At 37.4% G+C, this 27754-nt stretch overlaps 2 protein-coding genes across 2 annotated transcripts; both read left to right on the forward strand.

Moving 5' to 3' along the window:
* The first annotated feature begins 1694 nt into the window (after positions 1 to 1694).
* Positions 1695 to 26602, forward strand: LOC132114062 (BTB/POZ domain-containing protein KCTD8-like). The gene is made up of 2 exons (XM_059522196.1): positions 1695 to 2004; positions 25781 to 26602. Exon 2 carries the CDS (start codon positions 25795 to 25797, stop codon positions 26281 to 26283), a length of 489 nt encoding a protein of 162 aa, XP_059378179.1. The 5' UTR covers positions 1695 to 2004; positions 25781 to 25794; the 3' UTR covers positions 26284 to 26602.
* On the forward strand, positions 1998 to 3836 carry LOC132114061 (BTB/POZ domain-containing protein KCTD12-like). Its single transcript, XM_059522195.1, has one exon. It carries the CDS (start codon positions 2252 to 2254, stop codon positions 3074 to 3076), a length of 825 nt encoding a protein of 274 aa, XP_059378178.1. The 5' UTR covers positions 1998 to 2251; the 3' UTR covers positions 3077 to 3836.
* Positions 26603 to 27754: the final 1152 nt, after the last annotated feature.

Consider the following 27754-nt stretch of genomic DNA (forward strand, 5'->3'; position numbering starts at 1 on the left):
ATGTCTGTGACGGAGCCTGACATTTTAAAGAGTAACTGCATATTAAAATGCTTATTATTCAAAAATTATTATGTGCAGAGGTGGGATTTCAATAATTTACAATTATTCACTATCTCCTTTGTTAAAATCAGTGTTAAAGTTGAAGGTTAATACTACTTTTTGTTTGTTTCTTTTGGGATAGAAAATGTACGTTTCTGGTAGAATGTCCCCAATACAAAAATGTTATCAACATCATTAAGTGTATTAAACATTACATTTCACAAGGTTTCCTATCTGGGGTTCATGAATGACCCGCAGAGGGTTGATACAAAAGATGATAATTAATCATAAAAATCATCTCAAATTAAACATATTTAACTAATTAACTCATTTTAAAATACAAACAATCAAAATAAAGCACTTAAACAGTAAAAGTAGAAATACTTGTTTTTACCCAAATCTCAGAACTGTAATCATGTAATTATGGTTAAATTATTGAGATATTACTTAAAATTGTCAAAGCTCAGGTGAAATTCAATCAGATATTTTATATGCGTGTGTGTGTGTGTGCGCGCACAGTTCCATAATGTACTATATATAAGCAGTAGAAGTTTTAGGGTAATTTAAGAAAGAAAAAAATGTTATTGTGTGAATAATATATAATCACGTTAATCATGTAACCAATGAAACAGTAACTGTAATCTGATTATGAGCATTTGAAAATGTAATCAGATCCAATTACAAGCACTTATTTTTGGGCTTTGATCACATACTCCAGATGATGTGTAATTCCTTACTACCAAACCAACACTGTTTATCACAAACATATGTTTTTAAAAATACGCACAACTGCTTCAACATGTCTAATTTTCATCGTAGGGCAAAACACTTGAGTGCAATGTCAACTCAGCATTTCTGATGAAATGGGAAATAAATCTCAAATGTCCTTGTACTGTAACTTGCTCTCATTCAGTGGAACAAAAGAGTCTTCAAGGTTAGATTCAAGCTTCAATGGCTTTTACCAAGAACCCTTTCCAGTATAGAGACTGAACAAAAAATGGAAAAATGCTGACGCTGAACTCTGAAGAGTGCAATGGATTAAAGCCAGAGTTCCTAACTTCTGCACGCAGAAGCAACGCTACATCTGCTTCAGTTTGATTGCATTGTTAAATTCATTTAACACAAAAAAATATCCAGTTACCAGTGAAGAGTCATAATTCTATGCATCCATCTGATTCATTTCTCGAAGTAGTAGTTACCAAAGAAGCATCTGGTCAGAGCTTTTTATCCACTAGATGTCAGTGTTACATTCCATTTTAATTCCGTCGTGTGTGTTTTATTGGTACCTTCCAATCTGAATGTTGTTTAGATCAATCATGATAGAAACGTTAACTAATGTGAACAAACACCCCCAAACTGAGTCATGTTTGTAACAGCAATAATAATATTAATAACAATGAATAAACAATGCGATTGACAATAAAAAAACTATTTTAGTAATAAAAATAATAAGTAGGCCTACATATGTAGTTATCCTTCATGCATAAATCACCCAGTAAATAAAGTTTTATGAAATCCCTCAAAATGTATTATTATGTATTATGATTCGTTTGAGAGACAATAAAGTGTAAGACTTTTTAGTTATTAATCAAATGTTTTCATTATATTTTTGCGGATGACGCCACGGCTGCGGGGGGCGGAGTCAGCGCTGATGACGTCTAGGTGTAGGGGCGTGGCCGGCTCGAGGGAATATTATGGTCCGGTCGCGGTGCGCGCAGCGAGAGAACGCGCGAGAGACTCAGCTTCACGACGCTTTATTATTTACATCTGTCTCCTCAGAGGACATTTTACTGACGTTGACTCAACAGGCGGCTCTTTAGGTGCATTTCCCTCCGTGCTTGTTCTGTGTGCTTTATGATAGCTGTCTGTGAATCAGACCTTGTCTGCATGTGTAAGAGCTTCGAGTATGGACATGGACAAATGAAAGGGACATCATCTGATAACTCCACGCAGCGTTTGACATCGGTGAGCGTTTCTGAGCCGCGTGCGCAAACTCACGTGATTTAAAACCCATTGCTGACGGATTATTATGCATAAATTGTGTTTTGACTGTGATGGTGAAATGGAGACGTGTTGTCAGTTCATTGGAATATACCTGACATTACATTATTGATATTTAAACAACTCTTACATTAGCGTACAAAGTGTGAATTTATTCCAACTTTTTAAAGTTTCCGTTCTTTCATCAAGTATTTGTCTTGTATTCTGAAACATGGCTTTAAATGCCAATGCTGTTAGCCTTCCAGTCGAAGACCTGTCCTTTCCTGAAATCATTGAGCTGAACGTGGGGGGTCAGGTGTATATCACGCGCGTCTCGACTCTGACCAGCGTGCCGGACTCGCTCCTGTGGGAGATGTTCAGTCAGAAGAGCACCAGCAGCCTGGCGCGAGACACCAAAGGTCGCTTCTTCGTGGACCGAGACGGATTCCTGTTCCGTTATATTCTGGACTACATGCGAGACGGTCAGCTGGTGCTCCCGGAGCACTTCCCCGAGCGAGGCCGTCTGCAGCGAGAGGCCGAGTTCTTCAACCTCCCCGAGCTGGTGAAGCTGCTGGCCCCCAAGCTCACGAAGCAGAGCTCTCTGGGGGACGAGGGCTGTCAGAGCGACCCCGAGGATCCCTCGACCGGGGCCGACGTCGCCCGCAGCCTCGGGGCCGCTCCCTGCTCCAGCGACGGAAAGTGCTCCGGCTTCATCACCATCGGCTACCGGGGCTCCTACACGCTCGGCCGAGACAGCCAAACAGACGCCAAGTTCAGACGCGTGGCTCGGATCATGGTGTGTGGGAAGACCTCTCTCGCTAAGGAGGTTTTCGGGGAAACGCTGAACGAGAGTCGTGACCCCGATCGCCCTCCAGAGCGCTACACGGCGCGCTATTACCTAAAGTTTACTTTCCTGGAGCAGGCTTTCGACCGGTTGGCGGATGCTGGCTTCCACATGGTGGCCTGTAACTCCACAGGGACCTGCGCCTTCGCTCACGAGCAGACTGATGACAAAATCTGGGCAAACTACACCGAATACGTATTCTACCGTGAGTGATCTTAACCCCTGCCTCCCGAGCCAGAGATCATGTAGAAGCTTCTAGATCACGTCTTTCCCTCATCAGAGCCCTTCATGCCTCACTCCAGTGACCTTCCCTCCCTTCAGACGAGCCCTGATCTTCCCCTTCTCTCAGCTCCTGAGTGATTGTGGATGTGTGTTGTCCAGCTAAAAGCTGGAGACGAACTGCTAAACTAGGCTTGAGCCATTCGAAAGGGCTTCTCTTGTGTCACTCAGATTGGACATATTAGGAAGATTTTGAGCTGGGGTGCGTTTCCCAAAAAGCATAGTTGCTAACCTGTTAGCAACTTAGTTGGTTGGCAATGGGAAATTGTATTGCAACCAACAAAGTTGCTAACTTAGTTAGCAACTATGCTTTTGGGAAATGCACCCCTGGTCATGTTTATGGTGTGCAACACTTTGAGGCTTTCAAAGGTTATAAACTATACAGATCACCACACAACAGTCATTTTGAGAGCAGAAGATGAAATAATGCAGAGTATTTCCATTGGAAAAGCTGTTTTACATTGAATCCTTAGCATTAGATGTCTAATGAATAGTGTCAAGGCAGGATTTGGATTTATTAGCCACAGAACGGTGTAAGACTTGAAAGTATGCAGTGTTTTATTATTATTATTAAGCGTTCAGTGTTTTTCACACGTGTGTGTGAGAATACACAAGTTTTATTTGCACGGTCACATGCATCTCGTTGTCTATTATGAATCAGATATTTCAGTTGCTTACCATTAGTGTAGATTGTATTTTTTCTCATTTAATTATACATTTAAATGATATTTAAAGTGATTACTTAGATGCATTCAGTGATGTTTAAGCCACAACGCCTGTTATGGAACACCATTTATTTTTAATTATTAGTTATTTTGTGATTAAGTAGATATTTCCTTCTGAATTAAATGTGATGCCTTTGTTTTTTCACACTGAGTTAGTGATTTTAGAGCAGGTATATCCTACAAACGCATCTGTTGTAACCCCAAGCCAGAATGAACTGAAACACAGGCAGAATAGAGTATCTCCCAATAGAGTTTAGTTATGAGATGTGATGTGGGATAATGCATATCAGCCAGTGATTCATTTTATGTCAATCAGAAATGAACTTAATCCCTTAAGAAATTAAAAATCTTAATTTCCCGATGGTCTTTTAAAGGTTACTTGCGGGCGTTGTTTAAAGTGAAATGCTAGCCTCAAAGTGTCTTTATGAAAGCATGAATAAAAACATAATTATCCAACATGTATTTTGTCCTAAATATAAAACGAATGGTTGTACTCCATTTGCATATTATCCAAACAGACCAAAGTGTTATACGAACACATTTCCTGTAAAATCAATGATTAAATGAGAGCAACAGATAATGCTGTTAATGCAGTATTTACACAAGCAGTGCCTCATGCATCAGAGAAATCTCTCTATTGAAGACCAGTTTGCAAGAATTAAGATTAAGAGTAATAAAAGTCAGAAACAGCATAAGTTTTAATAAAATAGATCTATGTTTGTTCTGTTGCTAGTTGCATTTATTTATTATACCGATATTTGGTAGATCTGCGTTGCTCAGAGAAAGTTAAAGAGAAAATGGGAGCATTTCATCAGATTATTAAAACTCTGTCACATGTAGTCTCTTCTCCACTGAATCCTCTGTTATCACGCTGCTTCCCGGTCTCTCTCTTTCATTTTTCTCTCTCTTGTTCGCTCCACGAAGACTTCAAAGCGTGAACATAGGCAAGACCATAATGAAAACCGGGACAAACCTGTAACCAGCTCAGTCGAAGCAGATTACCCAACCAGCCTTTGTGTCGCCGTGTCTAATCTGTTTAATTAAGATTGTGCTGGCACACCGAGCAGCTCCTGTCAGGAACCAGGGAAAACATATTTAAATATCTTTTCAGCTCAGCAAATAACAACATCAGTCACGATGCTTCTTCTTTTTATTGAGTTTATCTACAGTGTCTATTGGGGTCAGTATGAATGAAACATGCACATGAGAGTGTTTTAGCGCTCCATGATGTTCGGTGAGTGTGATTTCACCAAGTACAACATGTTCCTGGATCAACATCCCTGGAACAACATTTCAATCAACCAATCAGAATTGAGATATAACTTTATGGAAATATCTGTTTTAGGCTTCAAAACAGGGTTAGGTGCTTCTACACTCTTGTTATTCAGCTATCATTTCCCACTAATTTTAGGAATAAATTATAGGTAGTCTATATTTTTGGACAAAAATGCTGATCCAGGATTGATCCAAGTCTTACTTGGCAAAATCACGGCGACCCATAATGTTCCCATCCAAAACTGGTTGAAAATGCCATTTCATGTTGACTTGTATCTCTAGATGTTGATTACAGCAGGTGGGTTTTAAAAGGCATCTAAGCTCTGTGTTATAGCTAAATGGTGTTGTGATTTGTGACCGTGTAAGTGTCGATCCTTCACCCTGGCCTGCGGTGTAATTGTTGCATCGTGTGCCAATGTTATTCATAGGGTCCAGGCACAGTGTTAAGCAGCACTGCAGTCATTCTGCCTCCCTGTGAGTCAAACTCATGCTCATCACAGGCTCTAATATATCCCCCCAGTAAACATAATAAGATTTTTCAGTGAGCGGTTCTTGGATTTTTCCAGTTGATTCATTGAAATCATTTATACCTTTGATTGAAGGAACACAGCTCTTGATGTGTGGACGGGGTGATGGTGTCTCGATTGATCAGCTTTACTAATTAAAAGAGGCAGCGAGGGGCTTAAAACCTGTCTGCTGAGAACGAGAGGCAGAACCTCTCTTGCCCCTGAACTGCTGTTCTTTCATCGTATCATTTCTGGTTTAAATGAAGTTCAGTGTAAAAAAACAAAGTGCTTCTCTTGAGAAAAAAAGTACCAAAAAAATGCTGCATTCAGTTTGTAATATTTCATTATGGTCACTTCTCATCAAATTCTTTCAAACTTATTTTGAGCTTCTGTTCCAAATATCCTGAAGGAATGCAAAGATTGCTATTACAGTATCTGTCATAAATTGCAACCAACAATCCATTGGGAACCTAATAGATTCAAATAAGAATCCAATAACATACTCAAACTGAAATGCTTTTTCTTTTCTCAGTGTAACTGAATCGTTTTTGGTTTGTAGCTGATGCTTAGAAGATTCTTATTTGATGCCATTACAAACTTTTAGACTTTGTAGACTTCACATTATAATAGTAATTGCATTGGCATTCCTGTTCATTCCCATCTCTGTTACTGCGTGTCAAAAACATCTCTTTTGTTTTCCATTTATTTCATAGTATATTTGGTGTAAAGGGTTTTTCCAAACTAGGAACAAGGAAGTCCTGGGTTACAGTTCATGTGGAGTCTCACAATCTAAAGCAATCCTAGCTTAATTTATAGTTTGCATTTTGCAATATTTGCATGTTCCCAGTCATTATTATTATTATATAACTGTATAATATCATCATATGATGCATTCCTCCTGTTGCTCGTGTCTAAATAAATAGCTTTTAAAGCACCTCACATTCTTTGGATCTCTCGCATCCATTGATCTATACAAAGTATTTGACATATACTTAAATAATACAGTGAGGCTGGTGTCTTTGCCTGCTGAGACACAGTAGTAAAATGTTGCAGCTAGTACATACTCAAAATGATGAAGCAAAAATACCACAGTTTACAGCCAAATAGCATACAATGAAAGAAGAGCTGTGGAGGCAGAAGGATGTAGGTGTATTTGAACTCTGCTTCAGACTGAGCAACTGAAGCATTAAAAAAACACTAAAGCAGCTGAAAATAGCATTTTAAACAATTTTAGGTGAAACATGCACAAGACTGAAACGTCTTGATTATATACGCAACCTAGGTTCACTGAGTAGAGAATGAGACATATGGCAGAGCTATAAAGTGGCTTGTTCCATCCTACGGGAACCGTTCCCTTTCTTTGGTTCACTCAACACTACTGATGCTATATGATATGACCTGACACCTGTTCAGACAGATGAAACCTGGGAACCAGTAGACAAGTTCATGCCCAGATTATAAAATCCGACAAAAAAGGTTTGAAGAAGCCTAGCCTGTCTCCACACACATTTCCTCCAAAGGATGAATTCTTAGACAAAGCCTGAGAAGAAGCAACACTTCTGGTAGAGTGAGCTAAATAACAAACATGCCTCTTAAGCAAGAGAAATTGCATCCTTCACCCAATGCACCCCTGTGGCGGCCATCAAAACAACAAACAAACAGCTGGTCATATGCTACTGGCTTGTTCAGACAACATAAATTCATCATAACATAAATAAATCAGAAATAAATCCAAGTCTAGTTGGATTGGAGAACCTTCTGTGGTTATAGATAAAGCCCAAGAGGGAACAATATCTTAAGATATTGTATATCTCAAGAGCAGCTGGGGACTAGATCTAATCAAATTCACTTTTCAAACACCGAACCAACAGTTTCCACATTTCTGGCTGGGGACACCACTCAATGCCCCGATCCTGGGAAAACTTTGAATGGGATCTCCCAAAGACACTCTTCAGGAGAGACACAAGATCCCAGAACCAAACCCTGTTACAATGGAAACAACCCCAGTTCTTGGCACTTCATTGGGAAGAGTCTGTCTCTGTAATTCAAGTACAACAAGAGACCGGTGCATATTGGAGAAAGCCTGTCACGTAAGGCAAATGGGGCTGGCCAAGAAGCTTTGGTCAGCTGCGCTTCTATCCGGGCTGCATGGCTCCTCTCAGTCCACCTTCAGTTTACTCTTGGCATGTAAGCCAAAGGGGGAGTGCTTTCTGAAGAAAAATAAAACCCTAGTCAACATGGGTAGTTGAAACATGATATCCAATAATAACTCAAGGCTCCTCTGAAAGTATGGGCAGATAAACCATCTTCCCAAAGAACAGAAATCTGAGTAGTGACGGTGTGGGAAGGTCCTTCTGTGGAGTTGGCGAGGTAGTACCTTGGTGGGCGGGGCTTGCGGCATCGGCCAATGAACTGGTGTTCTCAGAGTTGAGTGAACCTATTAAAGAGGCTGAAGTGAGGACAGCATCACCGCTGAGCCAACTAGAAGCAAATGTGCTGGGAATCACCTCAACCATCTGGAGTCTTGAGTGTTTAATCCCCCCTTTAATAGTCAATAATCTCTAAAAGACTCTATCCTCAGTAACCTGACCCAAAGAGATTTGCAAGGATGGGCGCATACCTCTGACTGAAATGCGTTGCGACTTGTGCAACTTCACAGCTTTATAACTGAGCAGACGTGCACTTTAGTGTTACTTGCCAATATGTGGATTGTAAATGCTTTAGAAATTAGGATTTTAGCTAGACTACTGTTTATTTTTATCACCCTGTTCAGATCAGTCTGTAACCGTTGCTCACATTCACACACTCATACTGTGAGTCAGATTGAGACTGGCGTGTGTGTAATGCGTTCAGAATCCGTCATGGTACAGGCAGCTGTCACTGCAGATAAACAAGAGACTCTGGGACAAAGTTCAAAGAGAATCTAAAGACAAATGTTGACACAGTGGGATTAATTACAGCTCGCGTCTGCATTGTTCAGAAACACTCGAGGGAATGGAGATGAGAACTGCACGGATGGAGAAGTACAGCGATACAGTGATACTTCACCAGTGGCATAGTTTCTCTGTTTCTTGTTTGATCTCTGTACTGTCCTTCAAAATAAAAATAAAATAAAAAACATTCTTCAGAAACCCATTGTAGCATCATTGCAATACTTCAAAGCAATTAAACATACATTTTACACTTAAATATGGGTTAAGCCACATATAGCAGCAGCTCACATACCAACAAGTTATTGTTTACAAATATTTTTGAATATTTTAAAGAATCTTCCAGCATGCCGAATCAACATAACATGTACCTGCGTACTCAAAACAGTGCTGACAAATTAAGCATTCTTCTAACTACATTATTTAACCGGGTTTTTATTTATTTATTTTATTTTATTTATTAATATGTTTAACCAATAAATCTTCTGTAGTGACATGTAGAGGGATGGGATTGGAAAGGACCACGAGCCTCAATCTTGGGTCACCCAGAGGTCAAGCATGCTTTTTGACAAGAGCTGTTCATTTTGTGATTGTGATTTTTTTTGCTATTTAATTGCTATATATTGTGGTTTCCTTGGGTTGTTTAGATGTACTTCTATGCTGCTTTGTAGTTTACATGTCCAATCATGAGCTGTCAACACGGTGTACCCATGAGGACATGACCCTCTCAACAATGTTTTATCTTAATTTATCTAAAAATATCTATTTTGAAGTGATGACATTTTGCAACCCTGAAAGCCCAAGATTGCAATTTTTAGGCTTTCTTTCACTTTTTGGTTGGACCAAAAATACATCATGAATATCTAAGGGTTATTAAGTGTTAATTTAGGATAGATCAACTCTATTTACGTAAGATGAACAAATATTGAGATTAGTCCATTTTAGATCCACAGCCAAGTGCCCTCCGGAGGAGATGTGACTACATCATAAAGCCATTATGAGCCGTAACCATAGAGACACTATGCTTTTATCTCATCTCACAGCCCACTCGAGGCCAGATCACAGGCTCTTCGCCAGCACTGGGTGAACACGCCAGACAGTCAATTACCGTTTGCCCTTCTGTCATATATAAGATTGCTAGCATAAAACCAACTTGAACAGGGGGTCTGTAATCATTTGTACAATTCATAAAAAATATTGATATTTTAATGCATGTCTGTTGAAAATAAAGTACTGACTCTATTAATAGATACAGAAAATAATGTTAGCTCATTCCACAATTTGTAAAAAATAATAAATAAATAATGCAGTAATGCAGTTCAATCTTAGGGCAAGACATTTCAGTTTATACTCTGTGAGAGGCAGGCAAAATTGCAAAATATAAGGCATTTTAAGGCAAATTATACAACATCCCTTCAGGGTGACTATATTCACTGTAAGGCACAGCATCGACATCATTATTGCTTTTATAAAATGTTAATACATTATAAAAATGTGTAAATGTTTTAACATTTTCATAAAAGCATATTCACTGCATTCATACTGCCTCCTGTGGAAATAAGAGTATGGAGATATTGATTTTGAATACAAAAATTAAGTTATTATTTATATTAATCTATGAAGAACTATAATACACAATTAAAATTGGAGTTTGATGATTTTCAACAAGATTTTTCTTCCCTGAAAATGCCCTCTATGTAGAAAGTTAAACCATTACAGGAGAAGAGTCCAAGCTACTTCTTATTCCTATTTAAAGTAATTAATTAAAGAAATTTGAAACTGTGTGTACAGAAATTTCTGTGGGTGGATTTTTCTGTAAATGGTGCGTTTTGAGACAACTGAAGGGTAAATGATTCTGTGTTAACTGACAGCTGCTCTGTCTAGAAATGAACCTTTCTTTGAATGTTAAATAACATCTTGAACTGAGCTGTTGTTTGATGAACATGATTGTGATGATGATTTTTCACACACACACACACACACACACACACACACACACACACACACACACACACACACACACACACATGATTGTGATGATGATTTTTCACACACACACACACACACACACACACACACATGATTGTGATGATGATTTTTCACACACACACACACACACACACACACACGCACGCACACACACACACACACACGCACGCACACACACTTGTTCTCATAACACATTGAAGCTGATTATGGTGCTGTAAAAATGTGCAACTGACAACAGATGGACTGCCTGGGAATGAACTGAGGAAGAGATATTTAAACCCACTTATACTGTACATCTTTCTATAGAGAGTTCCCTTTCCAGCTGATTATTGGCTGATGCAACTGTGTGTCAGCTTTTGCGTAACAATGGTCATTTTTGGATCTAATCATTTTTTGGTCATGCTAGGTGCTATAATGCCAGCTTCAGTGCCATGATTACAACAGCTCGTGTCTTTAACGATAGTTTTAATACTGCTTGTCTTCCACACACCAAGAATCTTAGAGCGCAGGAGTTATACTTCACTTTACACAACCACAACGCTGGGGATTCGACAAGGGGTGCCTCAATGCCCTTACCAAAATGAAGTATACTTCAAGTCTATTTTATTAAGTATACTTAAGTAAAGTTCAAGTATACTTTTAAGTATGCTTTGTGTAGCAAGTATACAAATGCCAGTGTTCTAGTAGTATACTTGTAAGTGTACTGTTTCAATACTTCTTGGGACTAAATTGACCCACTTTCTAGTATATAAAAGTATACTTTAAGTGTACTTTAAGAATAACAGTAGCAAACTTTGAGTACACAGCTAGCTTACCTCTATGTTTGTAGTTTGTACTGCAATTATACTAAAATTGAACTTATAGATACTAATAGTTTACTAATTAAATACTTTGTACACTTTGAAGTATAGTCTCAGTAAACTACTAGTTTAGTAGTTTTATACTGCAAGTATACTCATAAGTGTTCTTCAAGTGAACTTTACATCATACTTTAAGTATACTGTACTACTATGTCCCTATTTAGGTTTGAATGTGTATATATTTTGTTATATAAATATATGAACATTTAAAACATCCAAAGAAAGAACAGAGTATCTGCTTGTTAACAAAACATGCTTTCTTTTTTTATAAACACTTGAATGTGGGTAAGTTTCATAAAAAATAAAGAAATAAACATCATTTTGAACAAAAAGCTGTTCATGGGTCCACTTTTATTCCATAACGTTGCACAGTTTGGATGCTGTTTTATGTCAGATGATTGTGTTAGACTATGTGTGGCAGCATCTGTTGGTTTCTTCTTTGCTTGTGTTTTGGAAATTCTGTACAGACGATGTGTACTAGCGTGCTCTATATAACAATGAAAACATGGATTCCCAGAGAACAAGTAGCTGTAGTTTAAATATGTTTAAAATATAAATCGGAGCACATGAGCACTGCGGATCATTCAACAAGTTGTGCTGTAGTTCACATCAGTAGTTCCCAACCATCCTTCTGGAGTGCAAATACATCTGATTCAACTCCTCAGCTCATTACTCCAAGACCTACAATGTGTGTGATAATGAAGACATTTCGGGTGACTTCTGTTCATCAGCACATTTGAACAGTAGTTTCCTCACTCCTCTGACCCAAAGACACCTTTGAGGAAACTTAACCCTGTGAAATGGTCATGGTATTGTCCCTGACATCCACAATGAACACCCCCCCCCCCCCCCCCAAAAATGTCATGTGACTGAAAAGTGGTATGTTTAAGAAAATGTCTTTAAATGGAGTGAAGAAATGTTCACTATGTTTATTCCTCCATTAAGGAGATTCAGAGAAAGTCATGAGAGCTGCTTGCAGATTTTCTCTCCCACACTTTGAAATCTCACAAAAACACATCATCCCACGTTATATGGAGACTATGTTTTGCACACACACACACACACGCACACACTGGACAGCAGACAGATAGCACTGGAATGTGCAGGTTCTGTGAGGCAGTCGTTTGTTCTCAGTTATGTAAGCAGGTTTCAGTGCCGATGAGCCCGTGGCTGAAAGAGGGAGATATTGTGTGTGATTTGAAGCAGATGAAATGATGCCAGAGCTCGAACACAAGTGAAAGCCAGGAGCATTTTCTCAACGCTGTACACAGCTGATCATTTTCTCACACTTTGCAACACTGATATAAACAGACATCAGGGGACACAAAACAGATTTGGCCGCTTGTAATCCTGGAAGTCTTCCAGGCAAATCCCGTATCCTCATTCCCATATAAACAGCACCCAGCATGGATGCATGAAATTCATGATGGATTACATTAAGACACAGTGTGTGTGTGTGTGTGGGGGGGGGGGGGGTGTATATATATCTGAGATAACATGAAGAAACAGAACAAACTGAGACAGACTCAATCCAGAAGAACTGTGGTAATGTCTCCAAGATGCTCCAAGAAACCTGCAGAGCTCCAATACTGTGCAAAGTTTAGGCACTTGTGTAAAAATGCTGTAAAGTGAGCATGCCGTCAAAAATAATTTCATAAATACATGTTATTAATGAACTTCAATTAATTAAATTAAATCAACATTGGTGTGACCACACTATGCAAAAAAAAATGCTTTTGTCCTCTGTGCACTTGCACATTGTTTTTCAGGGAGTTCTGCAGGTTTCTTGAAGCATCTCGGAGTCATTGCCACAGTTCTTCTGGATTGAGTCTGTCTCAGTGTGTTCTGTTTCGTCATGTTCCAGACAGACTGAAGATGATGATCAGATCTCTGTGTGGAGCACTGGCTGCTGTCAGACTCTTTGTGCAAACTACAATCTCACTGGATTATTACATTTAATGGCAAAAATAATGTTTGGAAATGTAAACTGATATTTCCTACTTACACACTACAGCAAAACATAGAAATAACTGACTTAAGACCATTTACTGTTGGTGAAATTACTAGTGGCCTAAGACTTTTGCACAGTACTGTATGTTCAAATATATTAACATAAATGTATTGTAAACTTTAGGTCCCGAGGAAACTGTACAGATTTTTAAAATAGCATAAAATAGAAGAAGCCAACACAACAAAACAGTGTGTGATACACAAACAATACCAGACAAACTTATAAATACCAGATCACTTTTTTATTTAATTAATTTTTCGCTGTGACACATGAACATATAACACATTTGAATAAAAATAAACACTGAATAACATTGCCTCTGGAATACATTTTTAAATTATGTTTTATAAACAAAGTTTGGGATGAGCATCATAGTAATTATATACAGGTCCTTCTCAAACAATTAGCATATTGTGATAAAAGTTCATTATTTTCCATAATGTAATGATAAAAATTAAACTTTCATATATTTTAGATTCATTGCACACCAACTGAAATATTTCAGGTCTTTTATTGTTTTAATACTGATGATTTTGGCATACAGCTCATGAAAACCCAAAATTCCTATCTCAAAAAATTAACATATCATGAAAAGGTTCTCTAAATGAGCTATTAACCTAATCATCTGAATCAACTAATTAACTCTAAACACCTTCAAAAGATTCCTGAGGCTTTTAAAAACTCCCAGCCTGGTTCATTACTCAAAACCGCAATCATGGGTAAGACTGCCGACCTGACTGCTGTCCAGAAGGCCATCATTGACACCCTCAAGCGAGAGGGTAAGACACAGAAAGAAATTTCTGAACGAATAGGCTGTTCCCAGAGTGCTGTATCAAGGCACCTCAGTGGGAAGTCTGTGGGAAGGAAAAAGTCAAAGTCACCTTTATTTATATAGCGCTTTAAACAAAATACATTGCGTCAAAGCAACCGAACAACATTCATTAGGAAAACAGTGTCAATAATGCAAAAATGATTGTTAAAGGCAGTTCATCATTGGATTCAGTTATGTCATCTCTGTTCAGTTAAATAGTGTCTGTGCATTTATTCGCAATCAAGTCAACGATATCGCTGTAGATGAAGTGACCCCAACTAAGCAAGCCAGAGGCGACAGCGGCAAGGAACCGAAACTCCATCGGTGACATAATGGAGAAAAAAACCTTGGGAGAAACCAGGCTCAGTTGGGGGGCCAGTTCTCCTCCGACCAGACGGAACCAGTAGTTCAATTCCAGACTGCAGCAAAGTCAGATTGTGCAGAAGAATCATCTGTTTCCTGTGGTCTTGTCCTGGTGCTCCTCTGAGACAAGGTCTTTACAGGGGATCTGTATCTGGGGCTCTAGTTGTCCTGGTCTCCGCTGTCTTTCAGGGATGTAGAGGTCCTTTCTAGGTGCTGATCCAGCATCTGGTCTGGATACGTCCTGGATCCGGGTGACTGCAGTGACCCTCTGATCTGGAAACAGACTGGATCTGGTGGCCACGGTGACCTCGGAACAAGAGAGAAACAGACAAATATTAGCGTAGATGCCATTCTTCTAATGATGTAGCAAGTACATAGGGTGTTATGGGAAGTGTTTCCGGTTCCGGTTTACCTAATTAATGCAGCCTAAAAATCCTTTAACGGATTTGGATATTAAAAGCATCTTAGTACGTTATGTGTATGCCAGGTTAAAGAGATGGGTCTTTAATCTAGATTTAAACTGCAAGAGTGTGTCTGCCTCCCGAACAATGTTAGGTAGGTTATTCCAGAGTTTAGGCGCCAAATAGGAAAAGGATCTGCCGCCCGCAGTTGATTTTGATATTCTAGGTATTATCAAATTGCTTGAGTTTTGAGAACGTAGCGGACATAGAGGATTATAATGTAAAAGGAGCTCATTCAAATACTGAGGTGCTAAACCATTCAGGGCTTTATAAGTAATAAGCAATATTTTAAAATCTATACGATGCTTGATAGGGAGCCAGTGCAGTGTTGACAGGACCGGGCTAATATGGTCATACTTCCTGGTTCTAGTAAGAACTCTTGCTGCTGCATTTTGGACTAGCTGTAGTTTGTTTACTAAGCGTGCAGAACAACCCCCCAATAAAGCATTACAATAATCTAACCTTGAGGTCATAAATGCATGGATTAACATTTGTGCATTTTACATTGAGAGCATAGGCCGTAATTTAGATATATTTTTTAGATGGAAAAATGCAGTTTTACAAATGCTAGAAACGTGGCTTTCTAAGGAAAGATTGCGATCAAATAGCACACCTAGGTTCCTAACTGATGACGAAGAATTGACAGAGCAACCATCAAGTCTTAGACAGTGTTCTAGGTTATTACAAGCGGAGTTTTTAGGTCCTATAATTAACACCTCTGTTTTTTCAGAATTTAGCAGTAAGAAATTACTCGTCATCCAGTTTTTTATATCGACTATACAATCCATTAGTTTTTCAAATTGGTGTTCAAATTTCACCAGGCTGCGAAGAAATATAGAGCTGAGTATCATCAGCATAACAGTGAAAGCTAACACCATGTTTCCTGATGATATCTCCCAAGGGTAACATATAAAGCGTGAAGAGTAGCGGCCCTAGTACTGAGCCTTGAGGTACTCCATACTGCACTTGTGATCGATAGGATACATCTTCATTCACTGCTACGAACTGATGGCGGTCATATAAGTACGATTTAAACCATGCTAATGCACTTCCACTGATGCCAACAAAGTGTTCAAGTCTATGCAAAAGAATGTTGTGGTCAATTGTGTCAAACGCAGCACTAAGATCCAATAAAACTAATAGAGAGATACACCCACGATCAGATGATAAGAGCAGATCATTTGTAACTCTAAGGAGAGCAGTCTCAGTACTATGATACGGTCTAAATCCTGACTGGAAATCCTCACATATACCATTTTTCTCTAAGAAGGAATATAATTGTGAGGATACCACCTTTTCTAGTATCTTGGACAGAAAAGGGAGATTCGAGATTGGTCTATAATTAACTAGTTCTTTGGGGTCAAGTTGTGGTTTTTTGATGAGAGGCTTAATAACAGCCAGTTTGAAGTTTTTGGGGACATATCGTAATGACAATGAGGAATTAATAATAGTCAGAAGAGGATCTATGACTTCTGGAAGCACCTCTTTTAGGAGCTTAGATGGTATAGGGTCTTACATACATGTTGTTGGTTTAGATGATTTAACAAGTTTACACAATTCTTCCTCTCCTATAGTAGAGAATGAGTGGAACTGTTCCTCAGGGGGTCTATAGTGCAATGTCTGATGTGATACTGTAGCTGACGGCTGAATGGTTGCAATTTTATCTCTAATAGTATCAATTTTAGAATTAAAGTAGTTCATAAAGTCATTACTGCTGTGGTGTTGGGAAATGTCAACACTTGTTGAGGCTTTATTTTTCGTTAATTTAGCCACTGTTTTGAATAAATACCTGGGGTTATGTTTGTTTTCTTCTAAAAGAGAAGAAAAGTAATCGGATCTAGCAGTTTTTAATGCTTTTCTGTAGGATATGTTACTTTCCCGCCAAGCAATACGAAATACCTCTAGTTTTGTTTTCCTCCAGCTGCGCTCCATTTTTCGGGCTGCTCTCTTTAGGGTGCGAGTATGCTCATTATACCATGGTGTCAAACTGTTTTCCTTAACCTTCCTTAAGCGTAAAGGAGCAACTTTATTTAAAGTGCTAGAAAAGAGAGAGTCCATAGTTTCTGTTACATCATCAAGTTGTTCTGAGGTTTTGGATATGCTAAGGAATTTGGGTACATCAGGAAGATAATTTAAAAAGCAGTCTTTTGTGGTAGAAGTGATGGTTCTTCCATACTTGTAACAAGAAGTAGAATTTACAATTTTGGCTATATGAATTTTGCAAAGAACTAAATAATGATCTGAGATATCATCACTTGGCTGAATAATTTCAACACCATCAACATCAATTCCATGTGACAGTATTAAATCTAGAGTATGATTTCGACAATGAGTAGGTCCTGAAACGTGTTGTCTAACACCAATAGAGTTCAGAATGTCTATAAATGCTGATCCCAATGCATCGTTTTCATTATCAACATGGATATTAAAATCGCCAACTATTAAGACTTTATCTGCAGCCAGAACTAACTCGGATGTAAAATCACCAAACTCTTTAATAGAAAAGTGTGGCAAAAAACTTGTGAAGATTGAAGATTGTGGAGAAGGACCGAAGCAGTGGACTGAGTCTGGAGTAGAAACATTCAGAGCCACCGTGCACAGGTGTGTGCAGGAAATGGGCTACAGGTGCCGCATTCCACAGGTCAAGCCACTTTTGAACCAGAAACAGCGGCAGAAGCACCTGACCTGGGCTACAGAGAAGCAGCACTGGACTTTTGGACAAATTTTGCATGTCATTTGGAAATCAAGGTTCCAGAGTCTGGAGGAAGACTGGGGAGAAGGAAATGCCAAAATGCCTGAAGTCCAGTGTCAAGTACCCACAGTCAGTGATGGTCTGGGGTGCCATGTCAGCTGCTGGTGTTGGTCCACTGTGTTTTATCAAGGGCAGGGTCAATGCAGCTAGCTATCAGGAGATTTTGGAGCACTTCATGCTTCCATCTGCTGAAAAGCTTTATGGAGATGAAGATTTCGTTTTTTACGCACGACCTGGCACCTGCTCACGGTGCCAAAACCACTGGTAAATGGTTTACTGACCATGGTATTACTGTGCTCAATTGGCCTGCCAACTCTCCTGACCTGAACCCCATGGAGAATCTGTGGGATATTGTGAAGAGAAAGTTGAGAGACGCAAGACCCAACACTCTGGATGAGCTTAAGGCCGCTATCGAAGCATCCTGTGCCTCCATAACACCTCAGCAGTGCCACAGGCTGATTGCCTCCATGCCACGCCGCATTGAAGCAGTCATTTCTGCAAAAGGATTCCCGACCAAGTATTGAGTGCATAACTGAACATAATTATTTGAAGGTTAACTTTCTTTGTATTAAAAACACTTTTCTTTTATTGGTCGGATGAAATATGCTAATTTTTGAGATTTTTTTTTTGTTGAGAATTTTGGGTTTTCATGAGCTGTATGCCAAAATCATCAGTATTAAAACAATAAAATACCTGAAATATTTCAGTTGGTGTACAATGAATCTAAAATATATGAAAGTTTAATTTTTATCATTACATTATGGAAAATAATGAACTTTTATCACAATATGCTAATGTTTTGAGAAGGACCTGTATACAGCTAACTTTGATTACTATTTGTGCAATTTGATCATATGTAAGTGTGAACTTGTGAAATATATTTTGTTATATGAGGGTAAATGTGCAGTATAAAACTAAATATATTATTAATTAAAAAATATATTTCATTGAGCTTCACTGTTTACAACATATATTTATATTAACAACATATATTTGTTACATTTAAAATATGAAAAAACAACATCAACAAAAAACAATGCTACACTGAGACTAAGGTTTAGGTTTTGGGTTATTTGTTTCAGACTTGTGAAACAATCATCATTACCCTTCAAACTGAAATTGTGAATTGAAAATATGCCCAATGGAAACGTCAATTCTGCATACATTTTGCACACTCTAGTCAATGCTCATGTTTATACCAGCAACGGCACGTTTGAGGAGCGTAACATCATAACATAACATAACATATAACATAAAACATAACATATAACATATAAGATAACATAACATAACATAACATATAACATAACATATAACATAACATATAACATATAAGATAACAGAACATAACATATAACATAACATATAACATAACATAACATAACATAACATAACAACATAACATAAAACATAACATAAAACATAACATATAACATATAACATATAACATAAAACATAATATAACATATAAGATAACATAACAACATAACATAACATAACAACATAACATATAACATAACAACATAACATAACAACATAACATAACATAACATATAACATATAAGATAACATAACAACATAACATAATAACATAACATATAACATAACATAAAACATAACATATAACATAACATAACATAACAACATAACATAACATAACATAACATAACATAACATATAACATATAAGATAACATAACATAACAACATAACATAACATAACATATAACATATAAGATAACATAACAACATAACATAACAACATAACATACCATAACAACATACCATACCATTACATAACGTAACATAACATAACATAACATAACATAACATAACATAACATAACATAACATAACATAACATAACATAACAACATAACATAACATAACATAACAACATAACATAGCATAACAACATAACATAACATAACAACATAACATAACAACATAACATAACATAACATAACATAACATAACATACATAACATAACATAACATAACATAACATAACATAACAACAAAACATAACAACATAACATGCATAACATAACATGCATAACATAACAACACAACACAACATAACATACATAACATAACATAACATAACATAACATAACAACACAACATAACAACATAACATACATAACATAACATAACAACATAACATAACAACATAACATAACATAACAACATAAAATACATAACATAACATAACAAAATAACATAACATAACAACATAACATACATAACATAACATAACAACACAACATAACAACATAACATGCATAACATAACATACATAACATAACATAACAACACAACACAACACAACACAACATAACATACATAACATAACATAACAACATAACATAACATAACAACATAAAATACATAACATAACATAACAAAATAACATAACATAACAACATAACATACATAACATAACATAACAACACAACATAACAACATAACATGCATAACATAACATACATAACATAACATAACAACACAACACAACACAACACAACACAACATAACATACATAACATAACATAACATAACATAACATAACAACACAACATAACAACATAACATACATAACATAACATAACAACATAACATAACATAACATAACAACATAAAATACATAACATAACATAACAAAATAACATAACATAACAACATAACATAACATAACAACATAACATAACAACATAACATAACATAACATATAACATAACATCAGCAAATCTGTAATGGAAACGCAGCTACTGTGAATGACATGAGCAGTGAAGAATTTGAATTGCATGGGCTGGTGGGGCACTTAACTCTAGGGAAAGAAAAAAAAATCAAAGCAAGTATCATTCATTTTAAACGAAGTAGCACTACCACACTTCACAACAAGTGAATACATGATATGAAATTAAATGATAAAAACAAAAGGTATAATATTATAATCAAGACAAAGAGTCTCATGACTTTGTGTTGGTGATGTTAATGTGATGAATGTCTGTGTGAAGTTGAGGAAAACTGTCTTCAAACATCCACTTAAACTCACCAAAACAACAGATGATTAGAAGTAAATGATTCAGAAAAGTGATGTCAGTTCTGAGAAAAGCCCAGATGACATTTGCTTTGATATTTTGTATCTAATACAATAACCTCCAGACATTTTTGAGAGTGACTTTAGTGTCCAAATCCATTTTCAAAGCAAAGACAATGCTTTGAAAATACAAACAGAAAGAGGGATGTAATTGGATATTCTGTGTGAAGTCCCTGTGGCCTCCACAGGAGTAGGACCTGTTTACCCTGTCCAAAACACCAGCCACAATTGATGTATTGGCTGGTTTATGTGGTTTGATACACTACAGTGAATTTGTCAGGGAATGATCTGAGTAAAGTTTGCTTATATCTGTGATGTGGTCTGCTTTTAACATGCTTTTTGGTAACACTTTATTTTGAAAGTACACTTTAGACATTGTGCTAACTATAAGTAACTTTGCAATTACATGTCATCTTGCTCTATTAACCCTAACCCTAATTCTAACTCAAAAGCACCATGTGGTCAAAAGTGGTTGTTTTTACAGTTGGTTGCAGGTATGGCTGTCTAATAGGGGTGTAATTGTACACAGAAGTCACGGTTCGTTCGTACCTTGGTTTTGGGGTCACGGATTGATACGTGTTCGGTACAACCGGAAATGTACGTATTTTATAATTTATTTTGAACAGACAGTAATGCTACCTGCAGTGTTGTGCATGAACGCGTGCAATGAACAACATTCACTAAACGCGTTCATATTTTCGCCGAACGCTGAACTGAACGAATCACTTTTCATACAATTAACGTGAACGAGAGCGGCGCTCACTCTGGCAGGAATGAACAGCACACGCAGTTCACGTTCACGCTCACGCTCATTTGAAAAGTCAGGTTTTACCAGGGCTTAATTTGAGCCGGAACATTTTTCCGTCACCTCCGACATTGGATCCGGCACCTACAGTGTCACTAAAATTAATTGCCTAAATGAAAAAAAAAATTACTGTTTGTGTAGTGTTCAATGTTTGTGACAGGGGAAAAATGTCAAAAAAAATTTTGTACAGATAAATCCAGCATCTGAAATTGAATGCTATGTTTGTTTATTAGAGCTATATGCTGTATAATTTTCAGTTTTCAGAGCTATTCAATTCATTTGGACAAATATAAGTCAGGAAGAGTTAGAAAAAATAAATATTAATGAATGTAAATGGCATTGTCATTGTTTACTCACTGTTTACTGTCTTTTGAGGATGCTAGAATGTGTTGGTCCAGTATTTCACATTGAGCAGGGTAAGGTCATCTTAAATTAAGTTGTTCAGCTGCTAGCTGTTCATTTTCTTTAGACAAATATAATCAGGAAGATTGTTTTATTGTGATGAATGTAAATGGCATTTTCATCGTTTATTCACTGTTTACTTCCTTTTGAAGGTGTGAAAATGTGTTGTTTGAGTATTGCACATTGAGCAGGGTAAGCCCAAGCTAATTTGACATTACAGTACATTAGAGCTGAAACAACGAATCGATTTAATCGATTAAAATCGATTATTAAAATAGTTGTCAACTAATTTAGTCATCGATTCGTTGCTAAATAACTTTTATTTGCCGTAAGCGGCTCATTTCGTGCATATTTCAAATCTGCGGTGACCAAAGTGTGGCAGTAATGAGCCACCGGAGGTTTTAATCAGCCAGTACAGCAGGAGAAGTAGCGAATAGCCAATAGCTGGCCTCGTTTTGTCACGTGCTTCCCGAACAGCGTCTCTGCAGCATTCAGCAGGATGTGGGAGTACTTTACTTTGAGCCTTCAAAAAAGAAGAGTAACCTGTAAACTCTGCACTATGGAACTGTTTAAGGGGACGTTCACATATCGCGTCTTTTGCGCGCTCAAGTTCGTTATTTCCAACACCGCATCGAGTTAAAACATTTCAACTTTTCAGAATGCAGCAAGCGCACCGCGGGTCATGTGACAAGAACTAACCAATCAGCTTCATCCTTTCCCGTAACAACGTTAAAAGCTCAGTCAAGATGAAAGGAACAGCTGATCATAGTTGTATATGGATTTCCATTTTGAAATAAATTTAGTAGCAGAGCTACTGCAAGCGATTTTTTGAGCTGCAAATACATTTATCCTTTGCTGAAATTTCCGCGTCTTCAAGGAGAGAGCACGTCATGGTTGCTTAGCAAAGGCAGACGCCTCAGGGGCGCTTCTGCACGAGCGCTTTGGAAAGGAGGAGAAAGCGGTGCGCCTAGCGTTTTCCACGCGTTTTTAGGCACGATATGTGAATGGCCCCTAAGACTTTCATTTGTGCTGATTCTCCAGTACAATGTTGTTTGCAAATGTTTAGTCGTAAAAGCTGATAACATTGCTTTTTAACAGTTAACATTTAAAGCTTTACAAACATGTTCTGTGATCAGTTTGTCGTTTACCAGTTCAAAATTCAGTCGTGCAGCCTAATTATGACTGAATGAGAGAGATAAATGTTTAAAGATATTTGAAATACACTTTTTTTTCTAAATATTCACTGCTCTTTTTCACACAGCAGGTTTTTTGTGTGTGTCCAATTTTTTTTTCTGGACAACCTTCTGATGGATTTTACTTTAAATTGTGAGTTCCATTCAGGTTTCAGTCCATTGGCACTTTATTCGAAGGATTGTTTACAATTTCACAGCATAAGCTATAAAGCTGTTTTCCAGTAAATAATAAAATACAATGCACTGCAATTTTATTCTGTTTTATCCTTATTCTTCGTGAAAATATGTTCTGAAAGATTCCTTAATAAGCTTTGTTCGGGATGTTAAACTACTTTAGGAGCTCTAAGGACTGCCATGGTGAAAACATTTGATATCTCCTTGTGAAATTTGCTAGAGTATGGGTCAGTGTTTTGATTGCAGAAGAGTTCGACAAAGGATTACTAACACAATAAAACAACTCCAGGTATATTTTTAATGAGGATATGACAATGCAAAATGGTTAAAATCTCTTAAAAATCTATGCTGAAGGATAAAGACCATTTATTAATAATTTACTTGGGGAAAAAAATGGAAAAAACTAAAATATAAGCACATAAACCGATTAATCGATTAATCGTAAAAATAATCGACAGATTAATCGATTATCAAAATAATCGTTAGTTGCAGCCCTACAGTACATGACTACTTTCGTCTGGTTTACATAGTTACTGCCGTTCAGAATATGCTGGATTTTTGTCAGTAGACTGATCTTTTCCCTTTGAACCTGAATATACTTTTTTTTAAGTCCTGGGTAATTTGGTTCATGCTGGCTAAATAAATTGTTTCACTGAACATACAGTATACCTTGACAGCACCTTGTATTTTCCAATTTCTACATATCATGATTACAAATTATTTAATTGGTAAATATATTCTCTATCTCAACATTATTTTTCTCCTGGCTATAATAATTGTCTCTTGTTTATTGGTACAATAATTTTGATTAGTTTTGGAGTGGCAGTGATTTGCAGCTGGTAATGGATGGTAAAGAGGTTCTATTGAGTAAGATAGTGGCCTGTCTTAAAAAGAATTTAACAAATGAACGTGAACTAGTTCGTTTTTAGATAGCCTATGTGAACTTAGTTCATTTAAAAAAAAAAAAGAACTATGAACATGAACTAGTTCATTATCATCTGTGTGAACTGAACTTTGAGCTAGTTCTTTTTAAGTATGAACTGGCACAACACTGGCTACATGTAGCATGAGCTGTTGTTTTTGATTGTTAACATTTTTAGGATTTAAAGAAAAAACAGAACTGCTACATAAGACACCTGCACAAAACAAAACGGCAGACGGACTGAATGAAACTGACAGCAGGTGGCGCTTATGGAACAGTAGTTATACAGCATTTTCTGCAGTTTGTGTGCAATTATGGATTAGATATTAAATTAAACTAAAAAAGTTTGTGTGTAGATTGCCTCTTCTTATACTCTTTCCTAACATAAGTATTTAGCAAGCCCCTCATTTTGGATCGATGGCCTATGACTGACTGAATTCATCGAATGACTGCATGAGCTGAATCATGACAACCGTAACGTGACAGTTTGGGATGAATACATGTATCGTTACACCCCTACTGTCTAATCCTAACAAAAGCAAAAACCACCACCCAACCCCACCCAAACTCTAAATCGAATGCTCACTAAACCTCTGTAGGACCAAAACAAAGCAAAACCCATACAAATAAACACATAAAACATCACCACACAGTTGGGCTACTGTGACAAAACCCAGATGGACTGAAAGAACATCTCAAGATTATAATACACACCAAGTTTCATTCCAATCGGACATTCCTTAAAGCAATATATACCACATAATTGAGAATCACTGCTGGTGCTTTCTGGTACTTTCTAGCCCATCAAAACTAACCTAATGCGAACCAGGAAAAAATTCACCAATGGGTGGTGCCATTGACTCCAAACTGAAATCAGATGAAGGGGGTTGAGCACTTCTAGGGAGTGCACCTTAGTTTCTATCCCTATAGCCCTAACCCCAGCTTTAACCTAATGGTCAACTAATACTCTAATGAGAGTTAGTTGGTTTATAGTTGCAAAGGTACTTTCAGTCAACAGAATATCTAAAGTGAACTATCAATATAAATTGTGGCCTGCTTTCTGTACACTAAACGCTCTAGATTTGCATTATTTTTCTATTACATGATTCCAAATATTCCAAATATTTTAATATATTTTAAAGCAAATGATACTCAATCATATTGGGATGATGTTTGAGTATTTATTATTATTTTTTAAACTTCTTTTAATTGGTTGAATTCTGTTTAATATAATTATGAATGAAAGTAATAAACTCAACTGTTCTGCAATAGAATATATTGCAGCACACACTCTCCCAGCAATCTGTGGTGTCGCTAATATATTTTGCTTTGTTTTGCCTTTTTTTTTCTAATGACAGGAGGCAAAGCATCCATGTCCCCCTGCTTCAGTGATCCAGATATCGACAGAGCAGCAGAGGAGACCATATACAACCCACATATGTCTAACGTCTGTAGCCAGGATGACACGGACATTGCCCTTGACCTGGACGATGAATCTCTTTCAGACCCCCTTCCACCTCTCCCTCCACCCCTTTCACCCATGGACAGCCCTGAACTGCCTTTGCCCCGCGAACCAAGCCCCCCTCCACTGTCCGCATGTAGTCCAGCACGACCCACCACTTTGCCTTTGAAGACACTGCCCCGACCCATGCCCAGCAACACCACGGCCTCCACCACCACCTCCATCACCAGGGAGAACGGTGGACCACTGAGCAAAGACCCAGAAGAAGAGGAGAGGAAGCTGATGGAGGAAGAGCTAAAGAAATGCATTGATGATTTCAGGAAAATACGCATCCCAAAACTTTTCCCAGACCGCAAGAGACACTGGCAGAGTGATCTGCTCAAAAAATATAATGCATAATATGGATAAACCACCCTGCTGAAAACACCAGCAAAACAAACACGCTCTACACGGTGTTATGCATGCCATCTAAATTCTACTTTGTGTCAGTATTTATTTGATTGTTCCTTAATCATTTTGAAAACAGTTTTGAATATTATGTTATTTCATGATTAAGTGTCATTTTTCAGTAGAAACCTAATTGTTATCGTTAGTTATGTGAGGCAAACGAAATTACGAAGAAACTATTTTAGACCTTGCAACCTACCTGACATGCTCCAGCTGTTTGGAATGACATGAGAGCGAGTGAATCCTTTTCATTAAATCAAGTGAAAACTCATGAATTCCTGCTTCATAAGCTTCACAAAAAGTCAACTAGCTGCAGTGGAAAGACAATGTTAGTCAAACCAGCTTTGTTTTGCTGGTCAGCGTCACAAACAGGAATTAAAGGGGTCATATGATGCTTTTTTAAAGATCATTATTTTGTGTATTTTTGTGTAACAGGATATGTTTACATGCTTTAATGTTCAAAAAACACATTATTTTTCAAATACTGTACATTGGCCAACTGACCCAGTGCATTGTGATTGGCTGAACACCGTAAGTGCTCATCTGAAATGTATAAAAAAATGAATGCAAACACAATTAATAATGTCCTTAGTTATACCATCAGTTCAAGACCGAAAGGGGAACAGAGTGGTGTGACAGACACAGTGATGAAGCTCGTATGTGTTTGCAGAACACAAGCCACGGATGGTTAAGACAGCTGAATCCACTGTGATGTGCTCACTCTCTCACACACACACACACACACACACACACACACACACACACACACACAAACGTGATGCACAAAACTCTGCATTTGAACATTCAATAGTAAATACTTAAACTAATAAAAAAACATACTTACAGTAGCTGATTCAGAAGCGCCAGATTGTTGTACTCTCAGAAGACCAAATAAAGTGCTTTCATTCTCCTAGATACACACACATCTCCCTGACATGACTGCTTCAACACTTTCTGTGTTACTGAAAGCACGCCTTTTTTCTTCACGTGAACATTTGGGCGGCATTGCATAAATATTTCCACATAGTGATGTAGACATGTGGGGCGTTTTAGCATGAGCCGTTTTAGGAGGGCGTGGCAGAGTCTTAACTTTGATAAAGAATATCTCTTTGGATTTGAGACTTTAGTCTTTGTGACTTCTTTATGCACCAAGAGCTTGTAACACTCCAAAGAGAAAGAAAAAATTTGGATTGCATCATATGAGCCCTTTAATATGGTGAAAATTATTTTTGACAATACAAAGCATTTGTTAGTGTTTTTGTTTAAGTCCAGACCAGTTTAGTTGCATGTAGACTATTTCAACAAATATTCCTTAAAACTCGTTTGTTCAAAAAGTATCAAAACAGTCTGAATGAAAATGTTTGTCTTTTAAGCCTGTGTTTGTTTTTTAAATGCACTGATTTATTTTTCACACATTTGATGG

This window comes from Carassius carassius, chromosome 33 (assembly GCF_963082965.1).
Source record: "Carassius carassius chromosome 33, fCarCar2.1, whole genome shotgun sequence".
Taxonomy (NCBI): domain Eukaryota; kingdom Metazoa; phylum Chordata; class Actinopteri; order Cypriniformes; family Cyprinidae; genus Carassius; species Carassius carassius.

Excerpts from the sequence above, each read along its gene's own strand:
- LOC132114061 (XM_059522195.1), top strand. The coding sequence starts at position 2,252 with ATGGCTTTAAATGCCAATGCTGTTAGCCTTCCAGTCGAAGACCTGTCC.
- LOC132114062 (XM_059522196.1), top strand. The coding sequence starts at position 25,795 with ATGTCCCCCTGCTTCAGTGATCCAGATATCGACAGAGCAGCAGAGGAG.